At 41.3% G+C, this 14,862-nt stretch overlaps 1 protein-coding gene across 4 annotated transcripts in view; it reads left to right on the top strand.

Moving 5' to 3' along the window:
* Positions 1–14,862, top strand: part of WBP1L (WW domain binding protein 1 like) — a 48,835-nt gene that overhangs the window by 20,585 nt on the left and 13,388 nt on the right. For 3 of the 4 annotated variants that reach the window (XM_083505111.1, XM_083505108.1, XM_083505109.1), the window contains exon 2: positions 13,347–13,449. In XM_083505111.1, coding sequence (XP_083361237.1) covers positions 13,347–13,449 — 103 coding nt within the window. Of the gene's footprint in view, positions 1–3,813; positions 4,096–13,346; positions 13,450–14,862 lie in introns of those variants that run through there. The other variant, XM_083505110.1, reaches the window with a different exon arrangement.

The raw sequence follows: 14,862 nt of genomic DNA, 5'->3' as shown, positions 1-14,862 counted from the left end.
GGGGGAGTGGTGAGGCTTCTAGGCTGACATGTGACAGGCGAGAACAGCTGCTGATTTAAGAGAAGCACAAAAAAGATTGCTGAACTTTTAAAGCAGAGGTATAGCAAAAGTTAAATTTAGATCACTTTCTTTCATATCATCTCTATTACTTTGGAACTTGCTGTACCGCTGTACTCCATTGCTTACAAGAAGACAAACAGTTTTTGAGAAACTAGCTACCACTGGCATGAAAACTGAGAAGAGCTCTAAGGCCTAGGTGTATATCTCCTTTTGAACAATCTGTTTATGCTTCTGGACAGCAACTTTGGGATTCCCTTTACCTCTCCTTTGTATGGGGAAGGTATTTAGGACATTCCAAATTACCTTTCAAAAAGAGAAGATACACAAATGCTGAGAAGTTTATTACTGTATTGAATGAGCATTTCAAAGGAGCAGCCTATGAAACTGAGTGGAGCCTTGTCAGCAGATGTGAGAATCCAGTGGAGGTGCCTGTTGTCGGAGAGAGAGAGAGAATGTGTGTCCCGAGATAGCCAAGGCTTGGGCAATGTGGAGATTTGAGAGTCATAACCAGCACTTTGCATTAGGCTTGGAAACAAACTGGCAGTCAATGCAGATGTTTCAAAATGGTTCCCAACAGCTCATAAACAAATACAGTGGTATCTCGGGTTAAGTACTTAATTCGTTCCAGAGGTCTGTTCTTAACATGAAACTGTTCTTAACCTGAAGCACCACTTTAGCTAATGGGGCCTCCTGCTGCTGCTGCGCCGCCGGAGCACAATTTCTGTTCTCATCCTGAAGCAAAGTTCTTAACCCGAGGTAATATTTCTGGGTTAGTGGAGTCTGTAACCTGAAGCGTATGTAACCTGAAGCGTATGTAACCCAAGGTACCACTGTAGAGGCATTCTGTACCAGCTGATTTCCAGACAAATTATTAAAGTTGGACCCACACAGAACACTGAGGTCACTGGGACATGAATGACAGTTTCTAAAATGGAACATTTCTAAAATGGACGATACATCTGGGATGCATTTTGCTAAACCTGAATGCAATAGCCAACCTTACCATCAATTTTACATACACACACACACACACACACACACACACTATGGACACTAAGACAATCTTACTCAGCTATGAGTGATCACCAAAGAATGAATACACACAAACACATTTCCCCCTTTAAAATGGCAGGATAACCTACTATATTCCAAACGGCGTTTAAAAATTGCTGTTTCCAAAGAAGTTTGCCAGTGCAGTGCAGGAGCTACAGTTAAAGACACTTTTGCTCAAATTGTCCAGAAAAACAGAGTTAATTCAGACTGGAAGAGGGTGAAAATTTGGCTTGAATTTGGTCTTGAATTTATGTGAACATATGTAAATGAACACCTGAATACTTATCTCTAATAGGCAGGTGTGACCCCAGGTGTATCCACAGCAGTGGGCAGAGGAGGAATGATTGCTGGGAGGAGTGCAGAGAGAAGAAACATCATAGCACACCTGTATCAGCACAACCAGACGCCTTTAGTTGCCCAGCTGCAACAAGACATGTCTCTCCCCTGTCGGTCTCTACAACCATGGCAGGCTCTGTAACCTTCCAACAGTTTGACTTCACCCCCAAAGGCGCACTCTTCCATTGTCTTCCAGGACAGACAGAGGCCAACAACAACAACAGTTAGCTTTCATGGACTTAGTGAATGGTTTTGAAAGAAAGGCCTGTTGTTTGTTCAACTAATACTTTTCTAATATAGATAGGTAGCCGTGTTGGTCTGCCATAGTCAAAATAAAAAATTCCTTCCAGTAGCACCTTAAAGACCAACTAAGTTAGTTCTTGGTATGAGCTTTCGTGTGCATGCACACTTCTTCAGATACACTGAAATAGAAGTTGCCAGATCCTTCTATATAGTGAGGAGGTGGGGAGGGGTGTTACTCAGAAGGATGGTGGGAATGGGAGATAGGCAGATAGCTGGGAGAGCCTGTTGACGACTCTTAACGACTGTAATAGGTCTTACAGGAAAAGGCAAGGGGTGGGAAGGTGAGAAATGGTTTAGTTATGTATAGTGAGATAAGAATCCAATGTCTTTGTTAAGCCCAGGTCTTTTCATGGTTTTAAGTTTGGTAATGAGTTGTAATTCAGCAGCTTCTCTTTCCAGTCTATTTCTGAAATTCCTTTGTAGTAAAACAGCTACTTTGAGATCTTGTATAGAATGCCCTGGGAGATTGAAGTGTTCTCCTACTGGTTTCTCTGTTCTGTGATTCTTGATGTCAGATTTATGTCCGTTTATTCTTTGGCGTAAGGTTTGGCCTGTTTGTCCAATATAGAGAGCTGAAGGACACTGTTGGCATTTGATGGCATACACAATGTTAGACGATGAGCAATTAAATAGTCCCGAGATGGTATGTGTGATGTTGTTGGGGCCAGTAATGGTGTTGTCCAGGTGTATGTGGCAGCAAAGTTGGCATCTGGGTTTATTGCAGGCTCTGGTGCCAGTGTCTGTGTTAAGTCTGGTTGTAGTATTATTGTGGGTTAGGAGTTGTTTAAGATTGGGTGGCTGTCTGTAGGCAATGAAAGGTCTTCCTCCCAGAGCTTGAGAAAGAGAACTGTCATTGTCCAGGAGAGGTTGTAGATCTCTGATGATGCGTTGTACTGTTTTAACTTGGGAGCTGTATGTGATGACTAGAGGTGTTCTGTTATTTTCTTTTTTGGGTCTGTCTTGCAGCAAGTTCTCTCTGGGTATCAGTCTGGCTCTGTTGATCTGTTGTCTAACTTCATCTGCTGGGTATTTTAGTTCTGAGAAGGTTTGCTGTAGATCCCTTAGGTGAGAGTCTCTGTCTGTAGAATTGGAACAGATGCGGCTGTAACGTAGTGCCTGGCTATATACAATGGACTGTTTGGTATGTTTGGGATGGTAGCTAGAGGCATGTAGATATGTTTGTCGGTCAGTTGGTTTGCGGTATAAGGTGGTGTCTATGCGCCCATCCTGTATTTTTATAGTAGTGTCCAAAAAATGTATTTCTTGCATAGATTGATTCATTGTAAGGTTGATTGTGGGGTGAAAATCATTAAATTTCTGGTGAAAGGTGTCCAGGGTCTGTTGACCATGTGTCCAGATGATAAAAATATCATCAATGTATCGCAGGTACAAGAGAGGTTTGAGTGGGCATTCTATACAAGATCTCAAAGTAGCTGTTTTACTACAAAGGAATTTCAGAAATAGACTGGAAAGAGAAGCTGCTGAATTACAACTCATTACCAAACTTAAAACCATGAAAAGACCTGGGCTTAACAAAGACATTGGATTCTTATCTCACTATACATAACTAAACCATTTCTCACCTTCCCACCCCTTGCCTTTTCCTGTAAGACCTATTACAGTCGTTAAGAGTCGTCAACAGGCTCTCCCAGCTATCTGCCTATCTCCCATTCCCACCATCCTTCTGAGTAACACCCCTCCCCACCTCCTCACTATATAGAAGGATCTGGCAACTTCTATTTCAGTGTATCTGAAGAAGTGTGCATGCACACGAAAGCTCATACCAAGAACTAACTTAGTTGGTCTTTAAGGTGCTACTGGAAGGAATTTTTTATTTTTTCTAATATAATTAAATATAACTAAAAGTTTATCTTACAATTTTTTTAGTGCATTTAACAACCATAGCAGTTTGTAAATACCAGGTTTCCGGTGTAAGTGCTTTCTGTTTGCTAACTACTGTGCATTTTCTTCTATGCAGTAGGCCTCTTTGAGTTGTTAATCAGCAGCTGTCTGAAGCTTTCCCCCCCTCTTGCAGTGCTGCTACTGATGTCACTTCCCCCTTGGCAAACGCCTACGGAGGCTCTGCTGCTTTTGAGATTGGTCACAGGGAGGGGAGAGAGAGAGAGAGAGAGAGAGAGGCTGAGTGAGTGCATTCTATGTCCTGGGACCCTGTTTACTTAACATTCCCAGCCAAGGAAGCCCTGGTTTAAACAGGATTGCGGATGCAGCCTGTCCATTACAGATGAGGAAATTATTATTCTGGGATTCTAGAAATTCCTTTGTTTAAGCCCCTAGCGTGGATTATGAGAATGCAGAATGCCTTTCCTTTTGGGCCTGCGGCAGGTAACTTGTTTCTGGTTTGTTTGTTTGTTTGACTAGCTAGGGTGGAGAATGTGAGATTTTGCTGGCTTAAAAAAGAAGAAAGAAAATCAGCTCTGCTTGCCTTGTGAAGTGAGCCACTCAAGTAAAATCCAGCGCGATCTTTTGTCTTCCTCTGTTGTGTTTATGCCAGGGGAAAAACAAATCTATTTTACTTAACATTGAATAATGCTGCAGATAAAGGGAAGAAACTTTATTTTTATCTGAAGCAAAAAATTTGTTCGTGTCCCCCCCACTTTACTCTATTTTATGGCTTTCACTTTTGGTTTTTGTGTGCTTTAAGGACTTTTAGGGGTTTAAAGCTTACTTGGGCTTTGTGTTTGTGCTTTGGCTGAGTTCTGGTTTAGAGTAAACAAGAAACAGTCAAGAGCTTCTAATAAGAAACTGTCAGAACTAACAGTGCACATGCTTTTTAAACCTGTTTCTGAATTTGTGGTGTCTGTGCTCAAAATTTTATTACTACTCAAAATTTTATTACTACTAACCAACATACATAGCTTGGAATGAGTAAAAACAGCAAGTCACCCAGCTGCTCCCTGGTGGGCTGCAGCCGGCTTCTACCAAATTTGAATCATCTTAGTCCAGGAGCTATTTGTTCCAGGAACAACATCTGATTACTTGTACACCTCACCTAGCTTATGTTCTTAAGGCAAGTAAGTGTAGCAAATGAAGTTTGGAGGTATTGCAGGTATGTGAGCATTAAAGTTTTCTCTTTTCTTTCCTTTTTTTGATGGTGAGTGTTGTTAGTTTTACTTTCCAAAAAGCACTCTAAAAAGTGAAAAACAGCTGTTTTGTTTGTAGCTACCTAGTTTATTTTTTAAAACCAAATCTTTTTTATTTGGGCTTACATAATTCTATTCAAGAATTGAGACAAGAACTACCTCCAGCGCAATGACCTTTTGCCACTGACTGCTCTGCTTACTTGAAGCGGGCAGAATAAATTTAGGCTATATGTAAAGTTCTAAATAGAACTTAAGATTTGGTTATGGTTATAGTTCTATTGGAGAAGAGGAAAGCTGTGGGCTGCCAATTTAAGGGCATTAGTTTGGGGAATATGCATGTTAAGCCTCCCAAGAAATGTTGAAATTGAACCAATTGACCTTGTTGGAATTACGTCAGCAACAGATAGCTACGTGTCTTTAGAAATCTTTCAAATCCATGTATATTTCCATAAAGGAAATTTGGGCACCTTCTGGGGTTTCTTTACTGATGCAGGAAGCCTCAAAGGAGGCAATCCAGTTTCTGAAACCAGTTTGCTTACCTTTTCTTTGTTTCACTTGATTTTTCTCTTTGTCCTTAGCTGCTTAGTTGCTTACTGTTTGCTCCTGTCTGTGGTTCACAGGGCCAGTCTGAGCAGCAAAAGCAGTTTCCTTACTCCTTTCTGTCTACTTGAACTTGTAGCATATAGCTGTTTGGAAACTGTTGTGTAAATATAATAAGCTCCCTGTGCTGTGTTAGCTACATATCTGCCAGTTTAGTGCATGTTAGAAAATAAAATGCCTTGATGAATGCCTTGATGCCAGAATCCATTGTCACAGACCTGTCCCCATTCATACACAGGAATCTGTGGTCCCTCTTTAAACTGGAAGAGGAGTGCAGATGTTGAGCAGTACAGTTATGCATTAAATTTGTTTTGTTAGTGCTGAAGTTGTAGCTTTCGCAACTTTAGTGTAATGGCATTCAGGCTATCCTGTATGGCCATCAACATTAGCTTTAAAGTGCTCCTGCTGTGAAATAGTTTGTTGGTTTGTTACGTTATGTATTTATGTGTTTTTATAGTGTAAACTGCCCTGTGATCTTTGGATAAAGAGCAGTATATAAAACAAACAAACAAACAAACAAACAAACAGTCTTTTTATTGACAATGCTCTGTGCAGAGCATTTCTTTCTAGCCCCTCCCTTTCTTCACTTGTGTACCACTTCAGATCTTAGTATCTGTTTGCCCATTGTGTCCAAATCTGAGGAACTCTGGTTAAATATAAATTGATCAGTTAAAATCTGATGATTTATGAAGCCTCAATCATCCAAATTAGGCCACTGAGGTTTTTTACTATTGGACAACTAAGCAGTTATTTTAAAAGTTGCAATTGAAACTGTTCTGCTCAGTGTTCGAAGCTGGGATAAAAAAGCTAGGAGCCAAATGGCTTCTGGGACCTGGGTTGTGGGCACCAAAATAGAATGTCTAGTCGTCACTGGAAGGGGGGGGGTCAGCAACACTTTATTATTTTGATAAGCATGAATTAATACGCAATTCACATAAGTGACACATTGTTAATATCACATTTTTAATACATGTTTAATTTGGTGTTTACAATAAAAATATTGGTATCATACTTCGGTTTTCAAAACACTCTTTATAAGTTAAACTCCTTAACTTATTCTCTATCCTTAACATATACACATACAGTGGATCCTCTTGTTACATACCGTTCTCCTTACAAACACTTCGGGTTACAAGCTCTGCTAACCTGGTGCTCCTGGTTGCGAACTTTGCCCCAGGATGCGAGCGGAAGTTGCACGCCAGCACCGCGGCAGCGGGAGGCACCATTAGCGAAAGCGCGCCTCAGGTTAAGAACGGACCTCCGGAATGAATTAAGTTTGTAACCGGAGGTACCACTCTACATTTCAGTAATCCTTGAGCGTCAGCCAGGCGCAAAAAATGGCACCCAGAGGTGCTCGCAAATGGAGAATCTTTAGGCGCAAAATGTGCCTGGTGCCCTGCTAATTTCGAACCCTGGTTCTGCTTCGTTGTTTAACATGTCCCTTTCAGGTGAGATACCACAGTTGTGAAGGTAGTTTTTCCGGGGTGAGGCCCATCCATTGCAATCTGCGTCTGCTGACCCCTGCAATGTTTCCAAATGGAAGAAACATGATTGCATAATTCCTGGTATTGGGGAACTGTGTTCATGCTTTGCCTTCATCCTTGAGAAGGGCTGTAGCTCAGTGTTAGAGCAAGTGCTTTGCATGTAGAAGGTTCCCGGTCCAATCCTCAGCATATACAGGTAGAGCTGGGAGAGAGCCCTGTCTCCAGCCTTGGAAAATGGCTGCCAGTGAGTGTAGACAATAATGAGCTAGTTGGACCAATGGTCTGACATGGTATAGGTAGCTTCCTATGTTCCATTTTCTAAGATGATTGGAGTTGAGCATCCCCACCCCCACCCCCCCAAAAAAAACTTTACCAAGATTGAACATCAATTAACTTGGCTGTGTAGAACATTCTGCAGTCTCTGGACAAGGATCTACAAATGTAGTGGTCACATAGCAGTGGTGAGTCTATCTCTGGGCAAGGTTAGTGGAAAGTGAGTGATGCTCCTGGGCTTGCTGGGTTTTGGAGCACTTAGGCTTCTCAGTGCTTTCTGTGGTAGTTTCTTCTCTATTTTGTTTCTAAATTAAAATCTTTAATTAAAGAGAGAGGGAGAGACAGAACTGTAGCAGTTCATAGTACAAAGAAGAGATTCAGCACAGTCAAGACTCAGAGCACAAAGAAGTCAAGGCCATGAATATGACCTATATGCAATAAGCTCTTTCCATAGAGATCTGTCAGGAGATAATAATCATATAGAAGAGTCACTACTGTTGGCATATGAAATAAAGTGACACCACACAGATTAAATTCACATGGTTATGCCTATTCATTTAGAGCAGGGGTGGGGAATCTTTTGGACTGTTGGGTCCCTGACTGTTGGCCATGATGGGTGGGGTGGGGCTGACAGGGGTTTAGAGTCCAAGAATATCCCAGGGGGGGCACAGATTCACTAACCTTGGTTTATAAAGAACGCTTTTGCAGTTGTGGGAGGAGCCAGAAGATTTGCAGACACACTGAATTTATCCATTTTGGCCTATAGTTGAAAGCAGTTGAGACGAAGGAGCGGGAAATAGGGGATTGGGGGAGAAAGGAAATGGGCCTGCTCAAGCCCCATACTATATCCTAGAGTGGGGAAAGGGGCTATGTGTCATTAGATTTTTTTAAAAGAAGCTTATTTTGAGCAGTTCCTATTCTGCGTTAGTGGAGCCCTAAACAGAAGGACTGTTCAGGAATTGGGATGCGCTACAACATGTTGCAAGTCCATTTTTTTCTGCTTTAGATGTAAGGGTCTTCCCTCAACAGAAAATGGCACTCCAGGTTTTCCTCCTTTCTTTCCAGCCACCTCTCATGCTGTTCTTGGGGTTTGTTGACGGTGGGAGTTTTTGGCAACAAACCTAACGGTGCATTTCTATACTAGTTAGTAAATTAAGGGGTTAGGGACCACATAGCTGTAATTTTATAAAGTACACCTAGGTCACGTCCCCTCACCTTCAGGGATGGAGGAAGTATTGTCTGTTTCCTGTTTCTCTTTCTCCCTCTCTTCTGTTCAAACCATGTAAGCTGAGCATACATCTGAGGCTAGGACTCAGACCACATATTTGAGACTTAAATTTCTGTATTTTGCAATCAAGAATACCTTCTGCTGTAGCATTGAGTGATGCATGAGTGACACCTGTGTTTTTTGGTCTTTTATTGTATTGCATATGAATAAAGGCAATGCTAATGTAGATAGAATTGCATGTGGTCATCCGTTTAGGTCTATTTTATGTTGTTTTGTTGCTCAATAAAGTTGCACTGCATGACTAAGGAGCAAGACCCAGGATCCTTGCAGAGTCTTGCTGGAGCGCAACTCTGTTGCTGCCTGGAACCTGAAAGCTGAGCCCCAGCATTTTCTGTAACAGATCCTATAAACACTTTTGGATTGTGTGCTGCTTCATTGGCACCCCTAAAAATATTGCCTCCCCAAGCATCTGCTTGGGTTGCTTGTCCAGTCAGGTGTTCTTCCACATAGTACTGTTTAAGCAGTAGCTGAATATAGCCATAAGCCCCCATGAAAAACAAGAGGCCCTTACGCAGAAAGATGTAGCATAGCATCAAACATTTATTATTATTTCAGATTGGTATTGAAGCACATCTGAAAGGTTTGGTACTGTTAAAGCACTAAGATAAACTGTATACTTCTAGTTAAATATTAACTGTAGTAAAATTTATTTCACACTGGCTCATTGTGAATATGAAAAACCAGCTCAAGCTCTACCAGTTCTGCAAAGTGGTCTGAGGTGGATTAAGCTTCAGACCTTTCTGCTGTAAGGGATAGTTTCCCAGCTGCACATCATGTCTACAGCTTTGTTGTGAATCAGGTAATCTTTCAACAGCTTTTTATGAAGTATCATAGCATAAAAGTGCTCCAGACACAGGTCTGCCTACACAGAGATACAAGTGCTTCTGTACATCTTAAGTGTAGTTTTACCTCATTTCTCCACACTTTTAAAGCCATTGTAAATTTTGCATGCAAATTGCCACATCTTTTTTAAAAAATGTGCAGGTTTTGATAATATTCTATATTCACTAACTGCATCTTAATTTCTTAAATGAAGGTTATAAAACCATAATGTTCAGTTGGGGGCTGTTCAGATCTAACACCAGATCTAGACCTAAAATAACACGTGATCTGTAAAACTAACTTTTAGTTGGTTCAAAAAAGCCCAAAGAAATGATACTGAACAGGTTCCATTTTCTAGAAAATCATGCATATATGGACAAGGTCATTGTTGGTACATTTTTGAGCATATACCTAACATGTTTTAATGTCCCAAGTCCATACATTTTTGTGATCTCCCTCTTTGTAAGTGGAGCAGAAAGTCTGCTCATAGAGCAGACATAGGCAAACTCGGCCCTCCAGATGTTTTTGGGACTACAACTCCCATCATCCCTAGCTAACAGGACTAGTGGTCAGGGATGATGGGAGTTGTAGTCCCAAAACATCTGGAGGGCTGAGTTTGCCTATGCTTGCCATAGAGGACTTCTTGTTGCAGCTACATAAATCTTTCTGTCTTTCCCTCCATCATCAGTACTCTGGTCATAAAGTCATAAAGTAGGAGTTTGGGGGCAGATCAGGGTAGGCCTTTGATCTGTTAGGACCCAAAGGTTTCCCATTCACCTGACGTGCCCCCAGAACAGGAAAAGTACACTAGCCCTTGAGCTGGCATATTGATTTTCCTTTCCATTTGTTTGTTTATTATTTCAGTTTCTATCCCACCCTTCATCAATGGATGATTCAAGGTTGGGTAATCAAAAAGCCCAAATCAAAAGCACTAAAATAATTTAAACAAATAAAATTTAACAACCGTATACTAAATAAACTAAACAATATAATAAAATGGCAGGATAGCAAAATCAAATTGTACTTCATACATTAAATCAGCACAAAAAACCCCTGAAGAATGGGGAGGAAAAGGGAGGCCTCCCCTGCCTTGTTTTCTCTGCCTTGGGTTCTTCCTTCCCCACTGCCTTCTGATTCACCTGTCCAAATGTAAAATGCAAATGCAACAAATACACGCATTGTACAGGCACACTTGTCTTTTTTTTTTTTTAGTACATTTTTATTCAAATTACACGAAGAAAATATGCAAAGAAAATATACTTGTCAGGAAGCCGTAACTGGCTGTGGCTCCATATTGTACTTGCCCCTGCATCATGCATGAATTGTTTTTTTTTTTAGTGTGAGGGAGCTGCATTTTAGAAATTAAAGGAAGCTGTAGTATGTTGCCATTCTTTGAAGGCTCTTAGGTCTTTATCTATCGTCCCATGACCAGTCCCCTATCCCACAGGCTAGTTTTGGAAAGTGCTTTGTCATATACTCCTGGTAGATGCTCCAAGGGATGTCTGGACAGTACAGAATGTGACTACTTTGTTCATTGTTCTGGAAACCTTTTTAATTTTTTGATCTTTAAGAGTAAAATGGAATGCAGCTGTAGATAGCATTTCAGGGACCACAGGCAGCCTTGATACTTAATTTCAGCTGGAGTCTTAGCTCGAACTTCTGCTAAAGGCTACATGATTTCTTTGAACCCTGTTGTGGGTGAAATAGAGGAGTGCCCCTTCTGCTGTGAAAGGATGCAGGAGATGTTTCCTCTTTTAGAAACTATCTTAGCACTTTATGGGCACTTTGAAAATGAAGTCAGATGTCTGGCTTTTGAGGGAGGGTGCTAACTCTAACTGGGGTAGTGGGTGTTGGTGGGAATGTTAATGCTGATGCCCATGTCTCTAGATCCAAAAATAGAATGAGTCTCCTTTAGGAATAACACAGCATGTATCTTTGTTTACTTGGGCCAAAGCCAGGATGGTGGTTTTCAGGGGGGAATAACAGTGGGATGGGTATGCTTAAACCTTTCAGAGGAAATATTAAAATAATAATGATGATGATGATTTCTAATAAATTTTTAAGTACTCACTCTATACTATAGCTAACTTGGCTTGCCTTTCATGTTGGGCACTCTGATGCCAAATGTTGTAATTTGGGCTGCTCCACAGCTCTGCAACCACTTGCCTGTATTGTATGTGCATTTTGACTACACATCCCATCACCCCTTACCCTGCTGGGTAGGGCAGATGGAAGCTAGATATGTGTTCCTGATGACTGAAGACATATATTGCCTTTCTGGAAGACAAGGGAATCTTCCAAGGCCTGAATCTTTCCAAACTTGATCACGCGACTGCACTTTTTCTCTTACACCATAAAGCTTCATGCTTATTGATCCTACTGTAAAAATAAACCAGCATCACCTTGGTTTTGTTGTTTGTTTTATACTATAACTTAGATTTGCATGGCTTTTTATAGTGCAATGGTTCAGCTGTGCATTTTTTTTTCCAGGACATAAAACAAAAACTCCAGAAATTACTTCAACACCCATTATATCTCTGCCGTACATTACACTCTGGCAAGAGGGGTCATTGCCATTGGGTGGTAGTTGTTTTCCATCTCTTAACTGTCCACGGAGATGGCCTTCAGGGAGGATTATGTGATGATGAAAAAGTATGACTGACTTGGCTTCTGTCCTAGACTGCAGGAGTATTCCAGGAAGATATTTTGTTGGAATGTTTATTTTATTTTAAAAGTTCTGCAAATTAGGCAAGAATTACTTCAGAGTAGGGTTATATGGTAGTAAATGTTATTTTGATCTAATTGAGCCCAGATTGCCCTCTCTTCAATTATTACATTTTCTGATTCTATAAGTGCAAGACTTGAAGCTGTTAACAACAGTGGAATTGCAGTGTATTTGAAACACACACCATGAGTGGGTCATAAAATTTTATGCCTCAATATACCAAAGTGAAAATATCTATGGGTCCCTTCATCTCAGTGCATTAGGCGTAAATTCATGTACCTAATCACAAGCGGGGGGGGGGGGGAATTGTTACATTAAAAATGAAAACCTTATATGATTTTAATGTAAAATATTCCTACTTGCAGGAGGGTGGAAATCTGAACGCTTGATTGTATTGTCTGACCTAAGTATCATTTTCCAAATTCTGATAATTTGGGCCACAGTTATAGCTATAGATGCCCAGGCATGGCATGAGGATCAGCACTGAAGTGCAGAACAGATGCCTGCATTATGCAAACTGCAAGTGGGAAATTATTTATCAAGGTGTGGAAAAGATAGGTTCAGTTATTTAGAGCAACTTAGCAGCTGACAAGGCTAGAGAAAGGTGAAATGAGAACTAATCTAGATGTGCAGCAATAAGATGGTAAAGTTTAGAGCAGAATGGTGCTAGTTCAGATTGAAGAAGGGGGATACCATTTTTAATGTTCCCTCTGATTGTTCCCATACCCTACTGTAACTGAAATAACTGCAACACATTATCCCCACCCCCTTTACCTCTGCCTCCTCTACATCTGTTGTTTCCCTTGTGTCTCTCCTTTTAGAATGCAGAGCCCTGGTTAAACACCATCCTGCATAGATGACACTATATAAATAGCAGCTTAAGAAACTCCATGACAGAAGAAAACTAGCGTAGCAGGGAGAAGTGTTCTAGTCCTGTTCTCTATATGCTGTTCTAACTTTTGACTTAAAGAGCTGGGGTGGGGTTATTGCAGAGGGGTGTTCAGAATCCACCCACCCCCCATAGACTGAAGAGGTACAATCCATTCTACCATATCATCTGTACTTCTTCCTTCTGCATGTAGGAACCTAGCCTGGAAGGTTGATGATGGATGGTAGGGTGTGGGAGCACCATGGAACTGACTGATATCCAGGAAAGTAGAGGTGCCTAAACAGCTGCAGGCAATCTGTGACCTTGAGCAGCTGCCCTGGGCTCATGCATGTCTTGCAAGCAACCGGAGGCTTAGTCCAACTTTAATGTATTTGGGCCTTCCTCACTAACCTATTCCTCTCTTACATTCTAGGACAAAGAGCCCTGCATAGGAATCAACAATCAAAGCTACATCTGTGAAACAGGCCACTGCTGTGGACAGTCTCAGTGCTGCAATTATTATTATGAACTCTGGTGTAAGTTTCTTGTTTTTATAAACAGAAGTGAAATTCTTTTCATAATCTGAGTCAAGGGCATTTCAGTTTCATCCACTTTTGGCTTTATCCAGAGACAAGGTGTTAGAGCGGGTGATAGGTGTCCTTCCCCAGACTGAAACTGAAAATGATTATGTTGACTCACTTCAGCCAGACTGCCCTTGCCATGACCTTTGCTAGAGACGCACAGGGGCAGTGTGTGTGTGTCCTTGCTAATTCTCCAGTCAACCTTTCTGCACCACCTGTCAGGTTTAGGGGTGTGTGATTTCCCACCCCAGGGGGATGACCCTGTCTGGTGCCTCAAGTTTCTATTCTGTCTCACATGTTATTTAATATGTGCATGAAATTACTGGGAGAGGTTGTGCAAGGTTTAGCTGATGTCAACAGGATGCCCACTTTCTTCTTGGATTCGGGTGAGGCAGCAGAGTTCTTGAACAGGTGTCTGGAGCTAGTAATGGGTGAGGGCCAGTAAAATGAAGCTCAAGTCAGAGATGTTCATGGCTGGTGGGCCTATCAAGCTGGAGTAGATGTACAACCTTTTCTGGATGAAGTTGTGCTCCATCAACACATGGGGTTCATGGTTTAGGTGTATTCCTTGAGCCAGCATTGCTGCTTGATAATCAGGTGATGACCATGGCAAGAATTTTCTCTTTCCAACGATGTAACATGTGCCAGCTATTTACAGTTCTGCAAGATTGACACTTAGCCTCCATCATTCATTCTTTGGGAACCCCTGTTTTAAATTATTTACAATGAGGGTTTGCCTTTGACTGGGGCTGATGGGAGTTGTAATCCAAAGCTTGGGGGGGGCACCAGGTTGGGAAAGGCTGGGGGAAGCACCCAGCTTAATCAGCTGAAAGGAAGTGTGTTTTGTCTTCCTGAAAATGTAATGTTTTAGCACATTGAGCACAGGATTAAGCACCAAAGTGGATTTTAGGTGAACATTTCTTGTCGCCATTCTCGGTACCCTAACACTGAAAGCTCCCTTCCTTTTCATAGGTCTTGCTGTTCATTTTAACTTTATTTACCACCTTAACTTGTGGGAAGGAGTCATGGGTTGAAACAGAGAATCTCTCTTCACCTGACATGCTTCATGAAACATGATCCCATGTTTTAGCTGTTGGGAGTGGTTACAGTCAACAGAGTTTTCCCCTTTTGAAGAGCAAAGCTGATGGGAAACCGAATCAGTGGTGTTTGTTATGGGGTGGAAGGAAGAGTAAAATACAGGATATGTCAAGCAGGTGGATTAGGTCTAAAGCTAGATGGTGCTAGCTAGATCCAAGTTCAATTTTGTTTTAAGATGAAGCGGGCATTGAAATATCTTGTTGCCAAAATCTATTGCTAAAACTCTTGAACACTTTGTATTGAGAACTAAAAATTAATAAAATAAACCAT

The sequence above is a fragment of the Podarcis liolepis genome (genome assembly GCF_965112155.1).
Source record: "Podarcis liolepis genome assembly, chromosome: 5".
NCBI lineage: Eukaryota > Metazoa > Chordata > Lepidosauria > Squamata > Lacertidae > Podarcis > Podarcis liolepis.
The sequence above is the reverse complement of the archived record's forward strand: the minus strand, read 5'-3'. Positions and strand labels throughout refer to the sequence as shown.